This window comes from Pezoporus wallicus, unplaced genomic scaffold (assembly GCF_028554395.1).
Source record: "Pezoporus wallicus isolate ANWC-B61680 ecotype Strahan unplaced genomic scaffold, APGP_CSIRO_Pwel_v1 contig_5601, whole genome shotgun sequence".
NCBI lineage: Eukaryota > Metazoa > Chordata > Aves > Psittaciformes > Psittacidae > Pezoporus > Pezoporus wallicus.
The window spans coordinates 510,539-535,140 of NW_026642944.1; the positions used below are offsets into that span (position 1 = coordinate 510,539).

The 24,602-nt window shown below is 39.4% G+C and overlaps 1 protein-coding gene across 5 annotated transcripts in view; it reads right to left on the bottom strand.

Moving 5' to 3' along the window:
• Positions 1-6,440: 6,440 nt before the first annotated feature.
• Positions 6,441-24,602, bottom strand: part of LIFR (LIF receptor subunit alpha) — an 84,463-nt gene continuing 66,301 nt past the window's right edge. For all 5 annotated transcript variants that reach the window (XM_057433249.1, XM_057433251.1, XM_057433246.1 and 2 more), the window contains 12 exons: positions 22,697-22,860; positions 21,121-21,266; positions 18,222-18,387; positions 17,986-18,056; positions 17,343-17,556; positions 14,289-14,468; positions 12,579-12,680; positions 10,802-10,969; positions 9,937-10,098; positions 8,901-8,994; positions 8,272-8,350; positions 6,441-7,596 (listed from right to left, as the gene is read on the bottom strand). In XM_057433249.1, the coding sequence (XP_057289232.1) occupies positions 6,958-7,596; positions 8,272-8,350; positions 8,901-8,994; positions 9,937-10,098; positions 10,802-10,969; positions 12,579-12,680; positions 14,289-14,468; positions 17,343-17,556; positions 17,986-18,056; positions 18,222-18,387; positions 21,121-21,266; positions 22,697-22,860 (2,185 nt within the window). In that variant the 3' untranslated portion in view covers positions 6,441-6,957. The remainder of the gene's footprint in view (positions 7,597-8,271; positions 8,351-8,900; positions 8,995-9,936; positions 10,099-10,801; positions 10,970-12,578; positions 12,681-14,288; positions 14,469-17,342; positions 17,557-17,985; positions 18,057-18,221; positions 18,388-21,120; positions 21,267-22,696; positions 22,861-24,602) is intronic.

A 24,602-nucleotide genomic window follows, 5' to 3' on the forward strand; every position in this document is an offset into this window, starting at 1 on the left:
TCAGAGAGTATCTGCATTACTACCCGCTCTGTCGATCAAGAAGCCAAGGCTATGCTTGCCAGATCCTGTGGTTATTTACTCTGGCACAAAATTAAAATACCTCTGTTTGTACTGGAGCATAAGCAGAATTTAACTCTTACTTAAACATGCAAGCAAGGAATATGAAAACATGTAAGAGTGTAAGAAAATATATTTATTAAATTCCATGGCAATACTATGGTAAAATTGTTAAATACATGCGTATTTTTAGACACCCAAGCAATACAACAGGAGTTACAACAGCCAAGCAAACTAGGTTTAAAACGTATGCAAAGTTGGTATCTTAGGTTAGGTTAGTCTTAAATGTCATCTGCAACACTGGAATATTATTTTCCCACCATGATCCCACACTTCCTTTTTCAAGCATGCATTTGTTTAACTGCTTAGCTAATAAATTTTCTTGTTGATCCGCTGCTGAATCAGTATTTTACTTGGTATGCTACAACTTCACTAAAGTGCCTTGTGACAATTTTGCTTAAATTGTGAAACATTTATGCAATACTGGACGTGGAAGCTGGAAAACTTAAGTATCATTCAGCAACAGAATTATGTTAAATGACTGATTAGATTTAGTGTGTTAGGAAGACTATTTTGTCAGCTTGATTTATTGATTTATTCTCAGAATTATTTTCTATAGATGACTATTTCAAATTGGCAAACAATATTTTCACTAGTATTAAACAAAAGTCCATTAAAATCTTTGCAAAAACAGAACATAAAAACATCTCTAAACAAATTATTTATGCTGTAAAAAATATGGTATAAAAAGACCTAAAAAAAACATTGAACCTGTTCACAGTATATATTGTAAAAGTTACAGCATTATAGTACAACATTGTTTTGTTTTTCAGGTGACCTGTATGACTCCTTCAGCTCCACTTTTTTGTGTGCCACAACTGGATCAAAGTTCAAATTACTGTTACCTTCGAGGAGGATTTCAGAGTCGATTCAGTTATCTTCTTTTTTTGCTATCCCCTGTGTTAGAAACTTTTCTGACATGCTATGAAGCATAAAATGTTGTCCATCTCAAGCCATTCTTGAATCACATTTAAGGAAACATTGACGAAGTGATGTTCAAGGATTCTTTTTTTATTGTATTACTACTAAACGTGTGAGACCTTGCCAGTTTCTATTTTACTTTGCCCTGCTTGATCAATTTCTTTTTTAATTTTTCTTAGCTCAAATAATGAAAATGAAAACATTTCATTTTTTGCTTTGTTCCTGGTTAAGTTTTACTTACTACATTTTGCCCAACATGAGGCCAAATGAGTTGGAAAGATATTGAATATTCTCATGGAAGGTGTGCATATGCTTCCCCTGGAGCTTGCTTTCATGTAGCCACAGTCAAAGTGCAGGTTTGGGGCCATCCAAAAACCTACCTAAAGATTTAGTTGGGTATCACATTAAAAAATAAGTATGTCATCTGCTCTGCTGCACCACGAAGTCACCTGGGTAGCGTTGTCACAAGAAGAGGGTAAGACTGCAGAGGGATTAACCCCATCCTCTCATGTAACACACCGCCATTAGACCAGCTCACCTGTATGGAGATGCTGAGCCACTGCTCTCCGAAATCAAAAGTTCTCTGGAGACATATTTTTTTATTGCAAAAGCAGAAAGAATCAATAGACTTTTTTTTTGTGGGGAAGAAGTATTGTCATGCACCCTGGGACAACTGGTGAAGTTACAGAAACCCCTGCCAATATCATCTGAGGTTTGTTTGCATACTATGCAAGAAGCAAACAAACACTGGCAATCTTAGAAACACTGGGGAAAATCCAGAGTTACATAAATGGGGGAGGGGAGGAAAGAAAATTGTTATGGAAGAAACTGTTTTCCAGATTCTAAGGAGGTATTTAGAAACTCAAGAAGCATGAGGAAATTCGTTTTAAAGCTAATTTCTAACTAAAACTAAACATTCTGAATCCATGTCACTTGGGGTCTGCAGCTGTGTTTTAAGGCTTCCTAAGGAAAATGGAAAGAAAAAGCCAACAACAAAACTTGCAAACTGCCAACAGCATCTCTGAAAATCAGCCACACAGAGCACTGCTTAATGCGCATCAGCACAAACTCTGTGCAGTGTGTTGGGAAGAGGGCACACAGCAGCTATTTCCTTTAGACAAAACTGCATCTCAGAACTCACATAATAAAGTACAGGGCTCCAAAATAATTGCTTTGGGAACTGCAAGCCAATTTCCTCTGCAATATGCACCTAGGTACCTAATGAGGTAAGTACATAAGTGCATAAGTGTTTAGGACTTTTCTTAGTGTTAAAAACATTAATGCCATTTGCACTTAAGTCTTCATCTAAGAAGATGCTATTTACATAGGAAGTTCTTGATAGATCTATGGTGCATGGAGCCTTGTTAGCAATCTGATTCTTTAGTTACATTTCCCTATGTACTTCAAACTCTTTACTATATTTCTATCTACTTGTAGGTATACAAATATTGTATTTACAAAGCAATACTTGTCTAAAAATAGAGCATACACTTTCTTTTTGCCTTTTCAGAGTGATGTCTAAACACCTTCCCAGTCCAATGAATCCAATGGCCTTCACTACACCTTCACTATGTATGCTCAACTGAGTGCCCTGGAGGCCAAGATCACAGGAAACACTGCAGCTCTAAGCTTTACCCAGCTGAATGTATCAAAACAAACAAATAAACAATAAAGGTGGCTTGAACGTGCCTCTTCAGAGCAGCCCCAAAACTTGAGGTCGGCAGGAGCTTGTTCCCAGCAAAGGAAAGCTCTGGTCCCCGACATAAACCAAAGATGAACAAAAAACTGTCCATTTGCCAATTGTGCCATGACGGACAGAATGGCTACTGTCTCCCTTTGGAAATGATTTACCCACGAAAGCCTCAACTACAGATATTAAAGACAGCTACCACACCAAATATCAGTCTTGGGTCCTAAGTCTGCCCATGCAGCCACTGCATAGCAAGGGAGGTAATTCACTGCCCGCCTGTAATACTAGCTTACTATTTTGTTGATATATTCACTAGCAGTTCTGTGAGGTATATCACATGCAGATCTACCATCCCAAAATTTAATTTACAAAACCAAGATCCCCGTGAATGTCAGAACACCAAAAACAATGAATGTGTCAAATAGGAGAGTGCACAATGTTACATCAAACATGACTGATGTTCCATGCATACAGTGAAAAATACAAAACCCCATTACAAACCCCAAATTGTCACATATGACAGGCATGGCTCAAAAATAAAAAGCAGCAGCACTGATGATCTGCTTCAGAAAGAAATTGCTTGGCATTAACACCCTACATCTCTGAACACAGAAGACGAGCACTGAATTAGGAGTAATAGTGTTTTGGACAAAATCCCTTCTGGAAGAAGTTGTTTGGGTTTTTTTTTGTTTCTTTTTTTTTGTTTCTTGTTTTTGTTTTTTTTTTAAAAGATGAACTTTCTATCCTTCTACAAAAAAAAAAGCAAAAAGCAAAAAGATCTTAAACAAAATTGATCTTTGATATGGGAATAAGAATTTTCAGAAAATGATGGTTAGGAAACGCAGTACTTTAACTTTCCTAAGATATTTTTCAAAAACAATTTGACTGAAGAGTCTCACCAGGAAGCCCAAAGGCACTAGCACAAGGAGTCTGATCCCCTCTGAAGCCCAGAGTTTTAGATTTACGATTGTTACCAATGCATGTAGAGGCTAAACAGCACTGTGCTTTGGAAATGGATTTGATATGAAGACATTCGTAAAGACACTTCATTGGTTTAACATGGAACTTGGGCTCAGAAAGCAAGTCCATTCCCTGGCAGTCCTTGTCCTCATTCTGACTGTTCCATGCACCTAGGGTTGTCTCCACAAAATTAGTACATACTCTCTCACTACCCATGTGGTATTTGGATTCACTGCTGAAGAGTTAAGATAGGCATTTGAAAGGAGTCCTCACCAGAAGCACTGAATAGGATAGCACTCAAAGGAAACAACAGAGATGAAGCAGCTGAGCTTTCAAGTGCTGGGATGAAAACTGCTTACTGGTTCATAACCATTAAGCTACAGTAAATGATACTACATATACTGCACAAACCTGTCTCTCCCCCATTTGCCTCACTCTTCCATTACTGATAAAAGATTTTGGGTATGTTAAGCCACTACTAGTAACAGGAATCTTCTGCCCTACATCCTGGAAGTCAGAACACCAGTCAAACAAAATACATAGTCAAAGGTTCGGGGCGGGGGAGTAAAGGATAATTAGATGAGAGTGCTTTGATAACATTGAGGCAGACCGTGTATTTGTGGACCTTACCTAATCACAGAACCATTTAAAATGCTGTTACCTTGGAACACCAGAGTATGCGATGCTTATGTTTAAGTGATTTAGCATGGGAGCATTGTGAAGGGTGTTAGGCTGCTCCCTGCAAGCTCTGTGAGTTCTCTGCAGCTGCCTGAGCTTCCAGTCTGCCAAATTAAGAATTGCTAGCTCTCCCACACTTCAGTCTGGTTTTGTTTCTTACAATACAGAGCCATATGAAAGCACAGTTACTCCTCAGATCAGCTGTTCTGCTGCAGAAGGTTTTCTCTTTCTTTGGTTCATCATACAATACTGATCACTCCTCTGCATTGAGAAACTGCTCCATAACAAACCCAAACCACTACCCTGACACGCTGTCCATGACAACTCCTGCTTTCGATTAAAAACATATGGCAACACAACCTAAAATTCATCTTAGAAGATCAACACATTAAGCTAAATCTGTACTAGCAAAAAGAAATCTGCGTCAAAAGAGATATCGTGAGAAAGGATCGTTACTATTAGGATTTAGCTACCTCTCAGCTATCAAGCACAAAGGGCAGATCTACTTTCTTTTATGTATTAATTTAGTGCTCTGAGTAATAGGCAGTAATACATTAGGCATGAAACTTTCTCTTGTGGTGATGTCTAGTGATAGTTGAACACCAGCTATTTGCAAATGCCAGTCTGTCTTTTCACTTGCGGCCCTGCTAATGCGAAGATTCAACCTCAAAAGCAGAATCCTACTTGCATTTTGAGTTCTTTCAGACACACCCCACACTCTGTCAGGTGTGCAGAAAGATCTATTTTTACTGTCTTCACAGTTCACTCAGGCAGTTGCTACTTAACTTGGATGCTATTTAGTGTTTTGCCTTTTTGTCAGTTTTGGAATCCCCTTGTATTGTCACTGTATGGAGAAGGCAGACATACCAACATCTGAAACTGTACCGTCCATTGCTGTAATTAGGTTTAACCTAAAGCTTGGCTTTACTCTCCAGATCACATAGTTTGAAAAGCAAACGCCTGCCAAGCTAGCTATCCTCCTGCTCTGCCCCCACACCCTCACAACTAGCAGCTTAGCCAGCTAAGTCTCCTTATCTGTTTTGGGATCTTGTTTAGAAAACTACTCCCCTATCTTATTTATCCAACCAACACAAAGTAGCCGAGGGAACTGACATCTAAAAAAACCAAACAAGATTTGGTTAGGTCTTTATGGAGACCCCTTTTGATCAAGCTCTTTAACATCTGAGCTCTCACCGCTGTGTTTTACAGTAAGGGACAGTAAATTAGAAAGCACTTTCCTGTAAGACCGTGAATCTCGTGTGCCGCAGTCTGCAGTTTACACAGTGAAATGTTACGATTACAGCGGCCTAAAGATGCAAATGTGAAAACAAGCTTTTTCAAAGATGATTGTTCTGAACACCCCTTTAAGCAAAGAATTGTGTGTAATTAAAGCGTTCTTTGCATCACATATCTTGTAAAGGAGAGGTAGAATTAGTGGCACTAAAACCTCCTTGGGTTTGGCCACTAGAGAAATCCCACCTCGTACTGCCAGATGGGATTTGTAGAGAAGGTCCTTTTGGACAGACACTGGAGAGCAGTCAGGCAGCAGGTGGCAAAACTAATACAATGAAGACCATCCAAAGAAGAACTTGTTCTCAGGAAGTTATTACTACTACCTCTAATTTTGTGTGCCAAACTGCTTGGACAGTTAATGTTAGCGGAGATTTCCCCATGACTTACATGTACTGTATAGTGCAAAGACTGCAAAACATTAGGGGCAAATGGAGTATTGTACCACTTTGAAGCAGTTCTGGAGCTGAAGCTATGAAATACAAAATACATTAGTGCAATACATTAGGAAAGATTAACTCCTTAACCAAAACATAGAAAAAAATATAGAGCATTCTACATTAAAAAAAAAAACAAACTATGCAGTTCTTGTTGAGGTTTAAAACAGTGTTATACTTTTTTCCCCAAGTTTGTACCCCTGAGTCAAGCATTGAACAAACATTGTACAGTAGGTACAGAAACTAGTGTCTAGTTAAAAAGCAACAGATTTGAATGACCATTGCTTCAGAAGTGTTAAACAGTGACAATACCCTTCCATATGGGAGAAGAAAAAAACATAGCACTCTCATTTGTTCTTCGTTTATAACTAGGTAAAAGATTTCAAGTTTCCAACCACATTGTTTCCATGTGTTAGGCTGAGGTTTGTGATAAATGAAGCCTTCAGTAAGGAAACCTGTTTGGGCTGCATCATTTGATTATGCACAGTTTAGAACAACTACAACAAAGCAAAGCAATCTTTCCAAGTTTTAAGTTGCATGAGACCATGTTAATCTTGGAGCGCTGTGTGAAGGTAGGCAGAGTTCTTTGACTACAATTAACAGGAGCTCTAAACTCAATACCCCTTATATCCAGTATATTTTACTAGAGTAATAACTAAATTGCTATAACTTCAGCCTCTCGGCCTCTATGAAAATGGAACATTAACACTTTCACTAACTTAAACATGGTAACATTCAGCTCACTAGAACCTCTGCTGACTGTCTCCAAGAATAGTTCATGCCTTTTGCACTTTTCTTCTTCCTATCTTCACAACAATAGGAGTAAGAGCTTATTTAGAAGGCAGGTGCAACGAGGACTCACTGTTAATCATTTGGTTTGTTCTGAAAAAAGTGTGTAAAGGACCACCCTGTGTTACTGGGTCTGGGAGAGTCTTCATCATCTTTTGGGGGAAGCAGAAACTGACGGGAATTGATGGAGCACGGGCTCCCAAAAGATGCATTTTCATTGTTGCTTTCAACTGACCCAGGAGAGTCTGGAGTGTCCATGTTCCAGGCATTTGTGTTTGCTTGAGGTCTGTAACCTGCAGTTTTATCCAATTCTTCCTCTGCAGGTGGGCGACTCTCTGTTTTCAGAGCACTGATAGGCAGCTGCATTTGTGGCTTATAGCCTGCTGTAGTCACTAAGTTTATTTCTGGGTCTTCTTCTGGTTTAATTTGAGGCTGATACATTGACTGAATGTCAATGTAAACCACCTGAGACGACCCCACAGGTTCCTCCGTAGGGGGATTTGAGATCTCCTCTTCAATGATTGGGGGGCAATAGGACACAACCACGTGGTTCTCTGTTTCTGAGTCAGAGCCATCTTCAGGGACAATAGTGTCTGCTGCTGGGGAAATCATCTCTGTGTCTTCAATCTTGGGAGCTGCAGATTGTGTTTCCACCACTTCAACACTATTGGGGGTGCATGGGTTCATTTCCAGTGTTTTAAGTGTCTTACTCCCCTGAAGCAAGAAAAAGGAGAAGGCATAGAGACTAAGCCAAAAGACCTGGAAAGCCTGAAAACAACAACTTGCCCAAATTAAACCAGTATGTTGGCCTGTGGCTTGCACTGCCATTAGTACAATAAATAAATAAATAGTTTAGTTATCATTTTCAGGCTCATCACACATTCCTGTTAACATTAGAAGTATTTTAGCCACCTTAAAGAGACTTTAGGCTTTTCAGTAAGTGTTTGGGAACTCTTTCCCCAAATCTTGCATGTGGGTTTTGTATAACCCACTCCAGAACATTGTTTAAATGTGATGCCCCATTCCAGATACTGCTTCTACCAGGAGGCTAGGGATACTGCATGTACAATTCTCCATACATTCTGCTTCTCTTAACACTATGACAAAGATGGGTACGTTAGTCCCACATTGTTAGTGTGTACTGACACTTCTCATTAGTGCAGGAGAGAGAAATCCAGAGTCCTTTCCTAGTCCAAATACTGAAAGTAACTACATTAACAAGAAAGCTCTACACAGCACCTGACAAAAGTTAGTCAGTAACTTGTCCTGCTCCCCCATGCTACAGAGCTTTTTCTAGAACTGGACCAAAAGACTCAAAGTTTGCAAAAGAATTCTTTATTTGCAATACCTGATGGGAGTTTAAAATACTAGTTTTAAAATTAGGGTTACCTCACAGGTGTTCTTCTGAAACTGCAGTGCCTTACTGTTCTCAGGATTCGGGATCTCTGGATAAAATGTTTCTTTAATCCTTTAAAGAGGAAAGAACAAACTTTTAAAAGTTAGCAAGCACTGAATCTAATTGTAAATACAGAAAAGGAATCAGGACATTGCCCTTTAATTCAGAATACTGAAGACATCTGGCACAAAGATTTACTGCGTTACACTTTCACTGAGTAGATAATGGAAAAAACAGCATCATTTTTTAAATTTTTTTTTAAACTGGAAACTTGATATGCCACGTTTACAAAAATTGGAGATGGGATGCCTACCTGAGTGTTTGTGGATGACTCACAAATTATAGCATGTTGCCAGCTTATTTCCATTTGGGAACTATTTCTAAGCAGTGTTCACTGGGAGACAGGTTCCTGCAAAACCTTTTCACATTCCTCACTCTGACCTCCCTTCAATTCAATTTCTCCCCCACCTTCCACAATGCATTTTTACCACGCACCTTTGAACAAAGCACACTGACATCTTTGGGTACTTGGAGATAACAAAGAGTAACTAAAATAACGGAACACTCTAGCACTGAAACAAACACATCCAGGAAAAGATCAGAACCAAATGCAGGCATTTACCATTCCCTCTTTTGGTAGCAGAAGATGCTGGCCACCACTCCAAGCAGCACAACCACTGCCACAGGGATGAGAATCGCAATGATCAATCCTACAGCTGGGGGACAAAAAAAGAAAACACATAAATATATATCCAAAGTTACCAGCAATTTTTATGCCTTCTCTAACAGTTCTACCAAACTCATCTAACAGTGGTCTGCAGTGACCTACACCATACACTTCCCCTTTGCTGGAAGGGTAAAAGTCCATCCATAATCAGAACTGATTCAGTGATAACTACACGAATCAGCAGATACTTCTCTCCGATTGCTTAATTGTGAAAAGCTTCATGTGCAATGCAAGATGGAATGCCACTGTAATTCTGCTCATTAAGCACTGGAATTGCACTTTCACATTACTTAAGCTGGCCAAATCTCTAGTAATGGCTCCTACAGGCCAACGACTCATTGCACAAACTGCACTGGCTTTTATACGGTTTACATTGCTTCTGTTCCCCAGGGTTTAGCTCTGATACATTCCCACTGCCTTCCTCCATTGATGTTAAGTGCCTCAAGTTTGATTTTTCATGTATTTTAGTTGCACCCCAGTGTTGTCTTTCATATGAAATATGTTCTTTTTGTTGTTGTTCTTTTTTTTCCTTTCTTTTCTTATTCCCCAGTCAATCTCTTTTTTTCTAACTCTCTGGTTTGTTTCTGTCAAGGGATGGATAAAACTGAATTCATACCAGAGAGGCATCTGTTAATAATTCTGAAAGTGGTAAATATTTCCACAATGTCTTTCTTCCCACCATGTATTAGCAGAAATTCATGATGGGAAACCTGACAAAAACAACTAGCTGCTTGAGAACCCTAATGTATTTAAAAATTTAAATCTTTGTATTTAAAAATAACCAACTAAATATATTAAAAACTAGAAGGTAGGCCCAAACTTCTTAAATGGCCCAGGAAAAAGACAAAAACCAACAAAATAAGCTCATCTTTGCATGCATTGTACAGCCCCTGTGCTGAAGTCTACTAATGAACAGGAATATTCAACTTACAGTCCTCCTTTGTAACCACATAGAGGCTATTTGGAGGGCTCAATCCACCAGCAGTGTAGGCTTGTAGGTCCAGTTGGTAACTCGTTTTGCCTTGAAGATCAAGTATTTTCAAGGACTTCTTTGTCAGGTCGGTGATATTCTTAACTTTAAGTTCTGGATTTCCTGTTTGTTTGGAAGAAGTAAGAAAAACAAAACTTTGTAATAAAGGATTCACAAAGCCAGCCTCAGCTTTAGCGTGACTTTCTTAAAGTCAGCATATGAAACCTGAAGAACAGTCTGTAGAGGGACACTGAAATAAAGAATCCTAGCCATGCTGCTTGCTTATGCAGCACCAAACAGCACAGGAGTGTGCTGTTGCTGCAGGTCAGCTTCAGTTTCTTTTACACTCCTGTGTGTCCTCTTATACCAATGTGAGTCAAACTTCAGCTCTGTATAGAGATGTCCTTACAAGATGGGTACTGGAAGAATATGCCAAATTAAATATAGCTTTGTAACCTCCCCCATGTCTCATCTACCCAGGGTATCTGTACACAGGGCAGTGTGTCACATTGCCACTTAGTCACTGCATAGCTTTATGGCCTCAGCCAGGATTTTCTCCAAACTTTGCCATACATTAAAAAGCAAATGTGCCAACCACACAAGGAACTGATTATTTCAAATGCCTTTGTCACAAATCAGGGGCCAGTTATGCCAGTGAGTAATGCAACTGAATTATGAATAAAGCTTTTTTAATTTTGGTTTGTTTTTTTTTTAAGTCAAATTAAATTATTTAAGAATAAAGAAGAGATTAAAAAAAAAAAAAACAAACCCAAACAAAAACAACCCAACTTGAGCAAGGAAGTTGTGATCTATAGGTTTCATTTACCTGATTCCAAAAGCCTAGGCTTTAAAGCATCTTTTTCACCTTTTGCAAATGAAAGCCGATATCCCTCTAAAAACCCCTGACAATCTTCAATAGGAATGTCTTCCCATTTTACCAATATAGAATCTGAAGAAGTTTCTTCTACAGTAAAATTTGGTGCACGTTTTGGAGCTGTAGGGAGAATTATGAAGGAAAAAGCTTGTAAGAAAACACCTTATAATTAAATGCAGTATCTATTAAGTGTTTCATCAGTTTTGTTTCAGGTCTAGCATTTTCAACTTTTCATTGAAAAAGTTTTTTCCCTCACTGTCAAGAATATGTGAAAAGATGTATCAGGTGATACTACATAAATACAAGTATGTCAGTCTGATTGTTCCTAACTACTGCAGTATTATCTATGAACAAAAGCTGAAAGAAAAATTTCTCCTTCGGCAGTCTTTTGCAGAATCATAAATGTAAATGTCTTTCTTCCTGCAAAAAAAAACCCAAAAGACAGCATAAACATTTGAAGTATACAAATTAGCTTTTAAAGACTTTAACCCTGTGACTTCACAGCTTGCCTTCAAACTGAACAAAGTCCATGTTCCTATCATGGAAATCTATCTCAGGTTCAAAGAACTACTCGCAGCAGGCACCACAAGTCCTTATTCCAACACCTGTACCCCACTGAAAGTGTTACAGAAGATATTGTGTCACAGGTCACATGCATCAGGACTTAGTCTGACATTTGGCATTGATTTACCAGTGCTGACCTCATGTTTAAAAATGCATCTATTTTTGTCTTTATGGTTATCTGACCAAAGGCAAATGTGGAGTTTTAGAATGAATCTATCCTCTTGTGCAAAGTGAATATGTTTCTCAATTCCTGATAAGTTTCTTTTGCACGCTTAATGCATTATTAGTTTTCCAAAGTTTTTATCCTTTTACCTTGAAAGATTCCAATCTGTTGAGAGCACGTATGGAAAAATCTTCTGGGGAACTGTTCATTATTTTTACAGAGGCACACATAGCCTAAAGCTGAGTTTCTGGTAAAATTGCCTTAACCTCACCTTCAACCTTAACAATGAAATAAACAACAGCATTTCCAATGGCTCAGATTATGTCAGCAACTCAGTTTTCCAAGCAAACTATTTCAGCAGAAAACACATTAAACTCCAAAGTGAAATGGGTAGTTACAATGTATACAGTTGTGATGTTAAAGGGTAAAGCCATGTTCAGATACCTGGGAATAGATAGCATTCAGACATTAATGCATCTCAGGCAAGCAAAGCTCAGCCCTGGATCAAACTGCAGTTGCCCAGATGGGGTTGGTATGGGAGGGAATTCAATTCTCAAAGGGGCTTGTACACGAGGATCTAGTTCTTGTCTAAGAAGTGCTTTTAAACCGAAACGTTGTGGACACTTATTAAGTTTGCTGAGCTGTTCCAAATGTGCTCAGAAGTTTACTTTGACTTGACAAATCAAAAAAAGTTGCCTCCTCTCCTGTGGAAGTGAACCCATCATTGCGGTTCAAATTATGACTTCAATGCAGAAGACCACCACCTTCAGAGCAAACCTCTGTGACACCCTGTGGCACCACAGCAGCTGGAGAACACAATGTTATTGCAGGCTGGGAACTCGAAGCGGCTGGAGAAATGTATTAGAGCTATATACAAAAATCAAGCAGAAATCAGTAGTACTGTATGGGGATTGTGGTTTTGGTCTTTGCCAACACCTAGCTGAAAATAGACACCATATAAATTCACTTTGTAAAAGATCCTGAATGATAAAATGCACTTACGTAGCTCTTTCATATACCCTGTTATGTTTTTCAATAACTGATATCCACTGGGTTTGCAGCCATACAGTAAAAAGTTGTATCTCACACCAGGCCTAAACAGAGCTGCAAGAGAAAAATCACTGTGAGAATGCTTCACTTGTGATGAGTGATAATTTTAGCTTTCACATGATGCAGATTTATTTAAATACGTACTAAAAAATTAGAAATTCTTAGACCACAGTGTATATGTAAATACTATCCCTACTTGTAATTCCTATAAAAGCTATGCCATTAGATGCGGTTTAGGAACAGTAAGCAAATCTAGCTTCTAGAGAAATTTTGGTCCTAAAAAAAACCAGGATTCAAAACAAGCTACTCAAATTGCATAAATTGCCTTCCATGGGGAAACACAAACTGAAGTTACCAGAAACAACAGCCTTCCTTTCCTCCCACAGCAGCCATGAACATCCTGCCTCCTCCTCAGAAATACAAACGCATTTTGAAATAATCAGGTTTATTACAACAACGCTAAAAAAGAAATTCAGAGAGCTCCAAAAAGTGTTAGTGAAGCACTTTAGCTATGAACTCCAGGCCTGAACTGACTCTGCAGAACGTGACAGTCATCAAGTTTCTGCTTCACATGTCTTTGGTGGAGGTGTTTGGTATTACAAAGTGTAAATAGTTTACCACTTTCTGGGATTTTCTGAAGCCAGGGGTGTTTACAACTTTCAAGACTTCTTCTAAACAAGATGTCACTGTGAAACTCTACAGAAGTCAAGTGGGTTTTGCAAGAGTTCAGATCCAGCCTGAGAGATTCTTCTGGCAGGACTAAGCACAGAAGTGTATTTCCCAGCTTGAGCCCAGCTCTAGCAGCCTAGTAACACCCACAACATGCTGCAAGAAGCATCCCACAGAAGAGTTCAGGACCACAGCAACACATCACTGGACGGACCTAGTATTGTCTGCTTAGAAAAAGAAAGCTCTAGCTAGCACAAGCGAAAACAATATGGACACAGTGTTATAATTACTGGCAGGAAAACATATTGCCTCCCCCCAGTTCCTACTCTCCCCCAGACTTGCTATGTAGACAGATCCAATTTTTTTTCTCTGAGACTTTATATACTAAACTCTTCTAAAAAGCAAATATATACACCCTTTCAGACAGCAGAGAAAAACCCCACATCTTTCTTGGGTACTCTCTTTCCTCTCTGCTTCTATGAGGCCCACCACAGCTGAGTTTCATTTCCCTGGTCTGCCTACCAGCATATAGAGACCTGGAATGTGCCCTGTTACTGGAAATTTCAATTGCTGACAGCAAGCCAACACATGGAGGTCACACTTACAAAAGTCTGCCTCATGTAAAAACAACAAATTAGTCTTCCCTCATCCTGAGCACTGCTGTTCATGATTAGAATCCATATAAAACCCCAAACCCTAGATTAACCATTAGGCATTAAGCTGAGTTAGGAATTTGTGGGTGTAGCTAGAAGAGGTAATTTCAAACCAGTTAATAAACACAGAATGAGAACAGTTAAGTCAAGACTGATATTTGGATTTGGTAAGGCAAGTATAAGAAATAAAAATGAACACAGTACCAAGAAGGGGTTCATTTATATACACAAGCATACAGCAATGCAACAATCTTCAATCTATTGCATTGGTTGCTTTCATTCCAGTTGCTGCTCAGCCTCTCAACCAGAAAGACTCACAAAAAAATTACTTTTGACTTACCAGACTTTATCACTGCATCTGTTGTATTTGAAGGAAACTTCTGCCAGTCCACAGTACAGGGCTCAGACCCAGATGAATGACACCATTTTACAATGTAGCCACAGGTCATGTTAGGGTAAGAATTCCAAGAAATATAAATTCCATTCCCCATTGCCATGGCCCGATCTGTTTTGACATTGTCTGCAACAAAGATGACACAAAAATCAATCAGAGAACAGACACTTATCTGTAGTCCAAGCTGGAAGAAAGCTTTGCAGCCACAGTACAAAGGATTTATAAACTACAGTCATTTCTAAGAACAAGAGGTGCACTCCTGGTACTGTGAAATTTGAAGCGGTGCACTCAGCTAGGCTTTCTGAAGTGCTGGAAATGAGACTGTAGCCTGCAGCAAATCCCTTAGCCAGCTTTAAGTATGATGACGAGAAATGCTCTAGCTCAGGACTGGCTTAAAAAGCACTTTTTCAAGGTAAGGATTTGCAGCAGACGTCAGGTTCAAATCTGACTTGACACCGATTTGGCAGCAGCCTCCAGCTATAAATTCCTACTGTCATTTCATCAAACAGTTTGCTTTGTGTCTCCTTCGAAGTGTCTTGCTATCACTAGCCTGACCACAGACAACCATTTTTCACCAAGAATCATCAGCAAAAGTCAAGTCCCTGGTGAACTTTATGAAGGCTTCAGTCTACCAATGGTAAATAAAAAAATTAAAAAAAAAAAAAAATTAAAAAAAACCAAGCTTAGTCTGTTTTTCTTTGGTATGTTTTTCTTGATTCTGATTATTAAAGGTTTAGCTGCCCTTGAAGTGATCAGATCTGGGAACTACTTTTGATTCCTGCAGCTTTCCTCCATGGCTGTCCATCAGATGGGACCCCGCTGAGCTAAGGGATGTTTTCCAAAGGCCACCACAACAGCGGTGGCCCCACAACAGATCTGCAAAAACAATCTCAGGGTTTCAGATTTTCCTTTTTCAGTGCTCTCATTTATGCTCCCTATTGAGTCTATTATTTCATGTTATTAAAGCCATAAACTATGAAAGGCTAAAGGGAAAGGGCAGTTTTTAAGAATCAGTGCTGTGAAAACTTTAGTCTCACAGATGTGTGGATGTCACAGGACTGTCTATTTCTAAATAACTTTAACATATAGCTAAGTGTACAATCCTCAGCTAGCTTGCACATGGCAAGAAAGATAGACATGATTAAAAAAAGCCAGTCAAATCCAGAAGTCTTTCAATACTTTTCCTTAAAAACTACTTCATCCAGTGAAACTACACTCCTATGATGAGGGAAAAGAGCATATTTCTAATTAGACTGCTTTAATTTTCCTATTTACAGGAAAGACTTTTAACTGACAGTGAACACTTAATCTCTAAAAAAATGCTTAAATACACCACACTCAATTTTATTTCCCAAGCCAGATAACTAGAAATTCACCCAGGGCAGTACTGCTCATTTTGGTGTATTTATAGCTGCAACCTAGACTAGTGGAAATAACTACAAGCACTACAGTACTGATGTGGCAAGGCAGCCTGTAACAGCCATGTTATATTCCCTGACCCTCTACAGAGCACTTTTTAGAGACAGTGACAAATTAATTCAGTACCCTTTGGTTCTGTTCTCAGTTTTCACAAAACCTCAGCAGGTCTCAAGCTTCAGAGCCACTGCTCTCTTGCAGACATTAAGAGCACTTACAGACTGTACTCATGAAGCAGTCAGGAAAGATGTTTGGGCAGAAATGTCATCCAGTTCACCGAATGAGTCATCTTTGATGACTCCAGCCAGTGACTCAGATAATTCCTATACCAACTTGGGAGCAAACCTTCAATGAGTACAAGTTGGGTAACAGCAAAGGGAACCTCAGACACCCAAGAGAGAACTACAAATGAATGCAAAGCTCCAGCTGCCATCAGCTGCCCCACACCGCAAACCTATTACAAAGACCTCCCTAACTCACAGAGTCTCTTTCTTTCTCTGTTGAAAGAGAGCTATAAAAGCATTTTCATTCATTCAGCTGTCCCATGCAACTACTCTTCCCTCCAAGGAGCAGACTGAAAATGGACTTTTAAGTATTGGTGTTTTGGAGAAGCAAGAGAAACATTAAGAACATGGGTTTCCTTCACATAGAAACATTTGTTTTTATTCTCACTGTGAATCACAATCAAAGCACATACCTTCCTGAGAGAACGGCCCTGTCTTATCAGAACCTGAGCTGCAAAGCGAGCAAAGGTGATACCTGTTCTCTGGGTTGGGAAGAAGAGGCAGCAACATATATGCTTCTGGCAAACAAGCAGAGAGAAGCCTCTAAACCTGTCCTCCCTGCAGAGCATCAGCCACATCTGGAGCTAAAGGTTTGGGCTTTGGGAGATTACACTCCTCCTGGTGCACAGGGAATCATGGACTCTCAATAGCCACATGCAGTATTAACTTCTCACCAAGTTCAGTGTTTGGAGCAGAAAATCATTATCTGGCTCATCTATTTCCCTTTACAAAAGCCCACAGCAAGAGTGGCAGTGCTTTAATTGGGAAGCTAAGTCATACCTCCTTTTCAAACAGTGGCTCCTAGCACAAGGATGCCAACACTTTATCAAGCAGCCCAATTAATATTTTCCTGCAGAGACACTGAAGCGACAATTCTCTCCTTAAAAACAATACCCCAAAACTTTATTCTGATTCTTTTTAGCACGTAACACTTCTCAGTGTCTCAACAAGAACGCACAGAAATAAACTGAGCTCCCTAAATATCAGAGATCAACACCAATGCTTTGAAGCCTCATTCTTGCTGTACCAGGGAGGTCTTCAGGAAAGTGCAAATAGCTGCAGAGACTGCACACTAGCACCCTCCTTTTATGCAGAGAGCATAATTAATTGGCAAGATGCTACCCTAAAAGCAAAGCAGCAATTTTTTTCCTTCTCCCACTCAGTAGATTTGAATGGGGAAATCAACCAGAAACCAAACATAAACAAAAAAAGGTCATATCTATCTTATTTTTCAATAAACAACCTCGGACAGGTATTCCCGAAGCTTTGAAGATGTTTAGCAATCTGCTGGAGCACTCACCGCTTGGAAGTTCCACACTTGTTATTCTCGAAGGAGGAGATGAGCCTGCATGGTTTTTGGCTACAACGCTAATAACACAGTCATTTTTTCCAAGTTTTATCTCTGTACTGTTTGACGGTTCAGTGACTTCTTTATGCTCCAGTGGTGTCTCTAGCAGGTAGCAGGACACTTCATGAGACACAATTTTTCCATTGGCTTCAGAAAGGGATAAAGGCTATGAACAGACCGAGAGTGCATTAAACCAGAAATGGAATAAACAACAGAAACCATAGGATAATAGGAATTTAATGTCCCAATTTACTCTAACAACTGTATGGAACTGCAAGGCAGAAAAGACAGCTACTCAAGTGTGACTTTTGAGAATTAACACGCAAATTTGTAAGTTTTTAATTTTCTATTGAGATGTATTAACAACTGAATTCCCCGTGTGAAATGCATCTCAGTGCAGTGTTTCAATTATAAAACTTTAGTAATAGTATCATTTGGGGAAAAATATTTGCCTCAATGATTCTATAAAAAGTTAACAAAAGAAGTCCATTTCATTGACTGACTATAAACTTCACTTATTTATAAATATGTGAGGAAATAATGTTCCATAAAGTTATATTACATAATATTTTAAAACTTTAAATGCCCTAACTACCTTCCAGAAGATTTTTAGACTTTTTCCAGAGGGACTTCTCTCTCTCCAGATATCTGGTCCTCTTGTAGGAGCTAAGGAGAGAAAAAAAAAAAAAAAAAATTTTTTTTTTCCACCCACCAAGTTTCACAATAGGCAATTTACCATGTATTAAAAAGTTAGCTTTTCAGATGTCTGATTTTAAAATGCATAGCTTCACAAGTTCAACATTTTTTCATCAAAGAATCAAATAAACTTACGAGCTTCTAATGTTGTGTGCTCCTCTACCCTGCTCCAGTCACTCCACTTCCAGAAGTGGTCAGCAGCCGAACAGCGCACCCTGAACTGGTATTTTGTATATGGATGCAATGAATTCAGCTCAGCTGTGTGAGTTGAGAATTTTCCACCAGGCATGGAGACATTGTGCTGTTAAAAATTTATAAAAATTTACATGATACATATATATTTTTTGCTCTTACATTATGCTGAAAGTCAACACCTGAAAAAGTGGAATTTGTCCCTGGGATACTGACACTGTGAAAAAAAAGTTGCAGTCAAGCCTTACAAAGAAATTCATGAAAAATGAAAATGTTTCCTATGCAGTCACCCTAGTAAAGGATTTTCAGAGGTCTGACAAAATTAAGCCGTACATAGCAAAATAAAGCTATATCTATAGCACAGAAATTGTCATAATGACAGTAGGTAGCACCTTTGAGGTGCACAATATGAAGAGGAGAGATGAGCTCTGCGCACGGTAGCAGGCTGTTGCTTCCCATCTATCCCATCTAATTGCCCTCTCTCCCATACACAGCAAAACTGCTCACATGAGGCAGGCCAGGATTTCACCTTTGGTATTCAGAACCCACACTTCCACTGTGCATATGCACATCAAACTGGGTGGACAGAGGCCTTTTTCCTAAGACACATGCACAGAAGTAAACTAAAGACAGTCTGTCTGAGCAAGACGTTTATCATGCAGTATTTTTCCTAGGCAGCCCTTTTTCCTCCAAAAGATAGTGTCTAAGCCTTACCCAGGTGATCTCTGTTCACAGCTCTTGTGACAGGACTAGTCTCTCCTATTAGTCTTAAAACGGTGCGAGTCCAGGGAATGTGTCAGTTTCATGATTGCTTAAAGAAACCTTAAGCCTGGCAATATTTTTTACTGAAACTAATTATAACACATGTGCATCACAGCTGCCAAAAACTGGACTCCAAGTGATTTTAAGATGCAACTAATTGTGCATTTCTAAAGACAAATGACAACTTGAAAAATACAAAAAAAAGCCAACAATCTCTCATACTGATGGAAAAGCTTCTGAAAACATCCTCAAAATACCACGTAAAACCCCATAACATTTTCACAGCTACTTTTGTTTATTACAGAGAACTCTTGGAGGTTTTTTTATTAAGCAACCAGGGACAACATAACAAGGCTGTAAAAGCTTCTACCAAGCTGTTTGCTGTGTTTCAAAATATCTGTAGCTGTGCATTCTGGTACAGGTGCCATGAATGAAACTGCTGCGGCAGCATAAGACCTGACCATATCCCACTGCCCCAGATGACTGACCCGGTAGCACAGTTCCCAAGCAAGTGCATGCCACAGGCTTCACATAGTGTAACTCTAGCTACACAGAACTGGGCAAACCTACTTTTTAGCAGCTTAAGCTCACTGAGCATGGGGTGAGCGACACTAATGCGCTCGCTACCCTGCTGATGGCTCCAGAAGCAGTAACTGTTGGGAGCAGAGACTTGCAGACAGCTGTGGGTGATGATGGGTCAGTCTATACCCCAAAACTCAGCATAGCTCATCTGCCAGAGCTGTTATATACTTCTAAAAGCCACCTCCTTCTGTTAAGTCCAAACGATGACTTTGAAAATCTCTGGTTACTACTTAACACTTCATTACAGAGAAAATATAAAAGCTTAAGTTTCCCACAGTCATTAAGTGCTTTGAAAATATTTTAAAAATACTCTTACAGAGCATACTTTAACTACTACCCTATTATTTTACAGGCAATGCAGATAACGATTATCTTCAATCTTAGCTGTATCATTTCTGTGGCTTGAATGACTTTATTCAAGGCTGCGCTCAACAGCTGTGCCCAATGGGCAGCTAAATGCAGTGGGTAATTGAATACTGCTAAAAATCAAGCAACATTGTAAAAAGCAGCCTCTGAGGTTAATGTGCTCAAATTACAAACTCAGGCTGTGCGCATCAAGAGCTGCCAATTCAGCATATGCCTACCCAAGCTGGTCAGAAATACTCCACCTGAAGTCACAAATATAGAATTTGGGGATGAATCCCAGGCCAACTGAACATGCAGTTCTGCCATTAAACTTCCCAGTGACACAGAGCACCCCATGCTATGTTAGGCAACACAGAAGAAGAGGCTATATTCCCACCACCTACACTCTGTATCTGATGCTGGTGTCTAAATTAGTATCCTCAGTGACTCTGATAATCAGCAGAGAAAATATGCAGCTCCTGTCAGTGACACACAGCACCAAATCTGGGCAGCAGCTGGAAGATTTAATGCTGGAAAATCTGATCTCCAACCAGAAATACCACCTTCTCTCCTGATACACCCAGTGGGAGAATCCTTCTCTATCCTGTCTCTACACCATTAGGTTTAGCAGCTCCCAGTTGTAGCCACATGCATGCCAACTGCTGACAGCAAGCAAATGAACTGTTCTCTGGGTAGAAAAAATTAAAAAAGAAATTCAGTGACAGACTGTAGGAAGCCCTCTGAAACAACCACTGTGGAAGTCAGCAGGGCAGCAGCGTGTCCTGGAACACATATTTGCTAATACATTTGCACCAGGAAGGACAAAGCACATGGACCACCACCTAAAGGGTCAGTATAAAGCACTATGCACCTTCTCCAAGTATTGAATAACATGGTGGGTAATATGACTTCCCTCTAGAATGTTTGAAACAAACCAGAAGAGAAAAAAAAGAAAGCAGGCAATAACAGAGATCAGTAGAACTTTTTCCAGTTTTAGTAGATGAACTTCTAGTTATGACTGGATTAATAATTTAATAAGATGATCAGAATGAAGCTCTTAGGAAAGAAAAGAATTTGAAATGTGACCAGTGAAAAAGATCAACACTTGAGCCCCCCTCTAAAAAAAAAAAAATCCATTAAAAGCAACACTTACCAGTTTTCGCTCAGAGTGACCAGTGCTAATTTCTATTTGACACAGAAGCCTGATCTCAGTAAAGCTGCCATTTATAAACCAGTGCAGACGGACCCTTGTAGAGCTGTTCCCAGAAACAGTTAACTTTTCTGGAGTTTTTGGATGAACTTAAAAAACAAAGAAACAAACAAAAAAAACAAACACCTCAATTCCAAGAAAAATATATTCATTTTAGTTCAGAAAAATCTGATTTTAAGAGATCAGACAGAATCAGGATAAATAAGTGATCTGATCAGCAGCTAGGACAGCTGGTGCCGGGAAGGCACCTGCAAGCAGTCTCATTTTTGTCTCAGGTGTCAAACATGGAAACAGATTTACTTAAGGCTGAGCATAAGGAGTTGGAGACAAAAAAAAAAGGCATTTACACTCCTACTTCCTTTTATCAAAAAAGTGAAACATGAGCTATTTTCAGAGGACCACAGTCATGGATGAAATTTATTCAACTTTTTTCACCTTCTGTGATTTTTCAAGTTAGAATCTGCAGAATAGGAGAGGGCAGGACTCCTATATGACCTTTCTCTCCCCAGAACCCCCTCAATAGAACTTTTCAACAATATTCAATACTACTGCTATTCATAGCTATCAGAGAAAGAAAAGTTTCTGCTCTTGGAACTGGTCCAGTTACCATAAGGGAATATGTACTCTGTGTTGAGAATTAAGTGGACAGTGAGGGAAAGAAAGGAAACAAATAGGAAGCAGCAGTCATGTTGACTTGCTGCAAACCAGCCCAGTATGTAATTAACAGAAACAATTCATGCTTTACTAGGATCTGTCAATTTACTCTGACAATTCTACTCTCAGGCTAGTTGAACTCAGATATGGGCAAAAGAAATGCACCATCTTCACATTTAAATGCAGTTTTTCAGAGAAAACAGCAGAATTATTAGGAACCCCTGAATCATCAGCTGCGGTTTTGGAGGCAGATGAGCAAGGATGGGAAAGACAGTGGTAACAAGGTGGTCACCTTCTCTCTTTCCTTGTTTAAACTGAAGGTCTAATGAAAGAAGTTATTTCTTTCTACAAACCACAACAGCAGATGATCATGGCTATTACCAATAGCAGGTAACAGTCCTGCTATTAGCTTTTACCTTTTAGTGCTACTTTTTAATACTCCAAATCCTGTAAAACTGTGTGGTATTTTACCCTATAAGCATACACTGACGTACAGGGTCACATACAGTTCATAAAGTTACACCTAAATTTTAATTACTGATGTAACAGAATATGAAGAAATCCATAAACACCAGCTGGCTAAAGTCTTAGATCACAAGTAGCATCTACCCACACAGCAGCATACCCACTCTGGTAGCACTGCTGGTGAGAACTGGCTTCTCCCTGTACACCTAATCATTGCCTCAGGACATGTCCTAAGAGAATTTCTTCTGAAGTGCAAATTATCAAACATGGCAAAATACTGGTGACAATACAGCACATAAGGACAAGAGTACCATGTCAGAGTTCTTCAAACTCAAAACAAGCAAATGGTTAGCATGCAGTAAACATGTATTTTTTTGCCTTTGTAATTCTTAAGTCTTACCTCTTTGAGTTAAATCAACTAAAAGTGATGACTCTGTTTGCCCAATAGGATTGGAGACACCTAATATGAAATCATAGGTTTTTTGATCAGCCAGTACTGGAAAGCCACAGACACGTTCTCTGTTCATTTCGTTGACTTTGCATGAAACATTTTTACCAGATATTCTGCGAAGTAAAAAAGAGAGGGGACAACTTAATTTTTGAATGAGATCATTTCAAACAACAGTCAGAAGTCTAGACTGAAAACACAGTAAAGAATGATGGGTTCACTGACACACAGTTTACAGCATGATTTGACTGCAGAAGCGTATCTAACACCACAACACAGGTTAAAGTGGCATCAGTCATGACTCGCCCAGCTCTCACGTGAAACTCTCCTCTTTCACTAGCCTAACATTTCCATCCTCTCACTTCTCAAAAGCCTGGAAAACAGGTAGGTCCTGTAAAACCGCCTCACAAGTCACAACTAAGATTCTGATTAAAAGTATCTTTGTTCAGATCAGCATACATCTGCATTTAAAGAATGTTCTTAATTGCCTTCTGAACTAGGGAGATGCGACACACATTAAAGTCCTTCTATCAACCCTGCCAAATCTAAACCACGATGCATCCATGAGTCCCAGTCTTTTTTAAAATCAAAAGCAGGAGAGTCATTCTGGTAACAGCCAAGACCAGAGTTACATCTTCAGGGGTAAAATCTAAAGTGTGTTTCTGTATGTATGTACATATATAGAAGTTGCTTTAATTAATATCTGTATAAACCTCTCATTAAGTAGCAGAAGCTTAATTCCTTCCTTCGGGCGCTTTTGCTGAGCTCTGAGCTCTCTCTACACTATAATCTATTTTATTGAAACAGAATTTCACTAGCTCAGTGTGGGCTAAGAACAAGGATAAGAATATTTACCCTGAAAGACATCATATTAATCTCCTCACAGCTTTGGGCTGAGTGAAACAAGTCTGAACTACATCCTCATTTATGAGCTGAATATGCGCAGCCAGTGACTGGAGCTCCTTTCCTTTGAATACCTGCTCTGTTTTGTCCACCTCTTTGCATCCTGCCCAATGACTTCTTTAGCATTCTGAACTACATCTGTGACCATAACTCAATCCTCATTGCCTCTAACTTGCTTCAAAACCACTATGAAACTCCATTTCCCATCAGTTTGTGTGACTCAGGCACCTCCTGGCTCCTTTCCCTGACTGCTCCTTTGGCATGACAGGGGAACCTCCTTGCCACGGGAATTTTGTTAACTCCTCACTAACTTCTAATCCTAACCACCAAGGAATCCTGTTTGCAAGTGCTATTGCAAAACAACAATTCTTCACATTTAAGGCTTCACATGGCCTAATAAGGCATACTAGTGGGACATCAGTCTTCACTTCTTTCTATGGATATGCCAGTGTAATTCATCCCTTTCAATGTTTTCCAGGTAACATGCACTTTGCCTGCTCTACACCATCCATTTCTTAATGCTGGGAGGAGAACAGATGCAGGCTCATTGCTATTTTCTCTAGCAGCTTTTGAGAAATGCCCCATGGCTTGTCTTACAGTTGTTCTTCAGTGAGTTTCTGTCATTTGCATAGCAGAAACTCAGTAAATGTCTGACAGACGATCTGATACAGGCTGCATACAAAAAATATTTAAAAATCAATGAATAACTCCTATTATCTCCCTGTACTTTCATATTGGTCTCATCTACATGTGGGCAGCAGCCTGACACACTAAGCTCTTCACTTTCTCAGGAGTTCATAATAGCATAACTCTTTGGGAAAAGTCATCCTTAATACCCGTTGAAAGTTTGCAGAGCTGGACAAGGGTTCTCCAAGTTCAGTTTAGTTCAGTTTGCACAAAATCTTGAAAGTATTTTAGGCTCTAAACAATGGGGAATATCTTATTTAAACAGGCA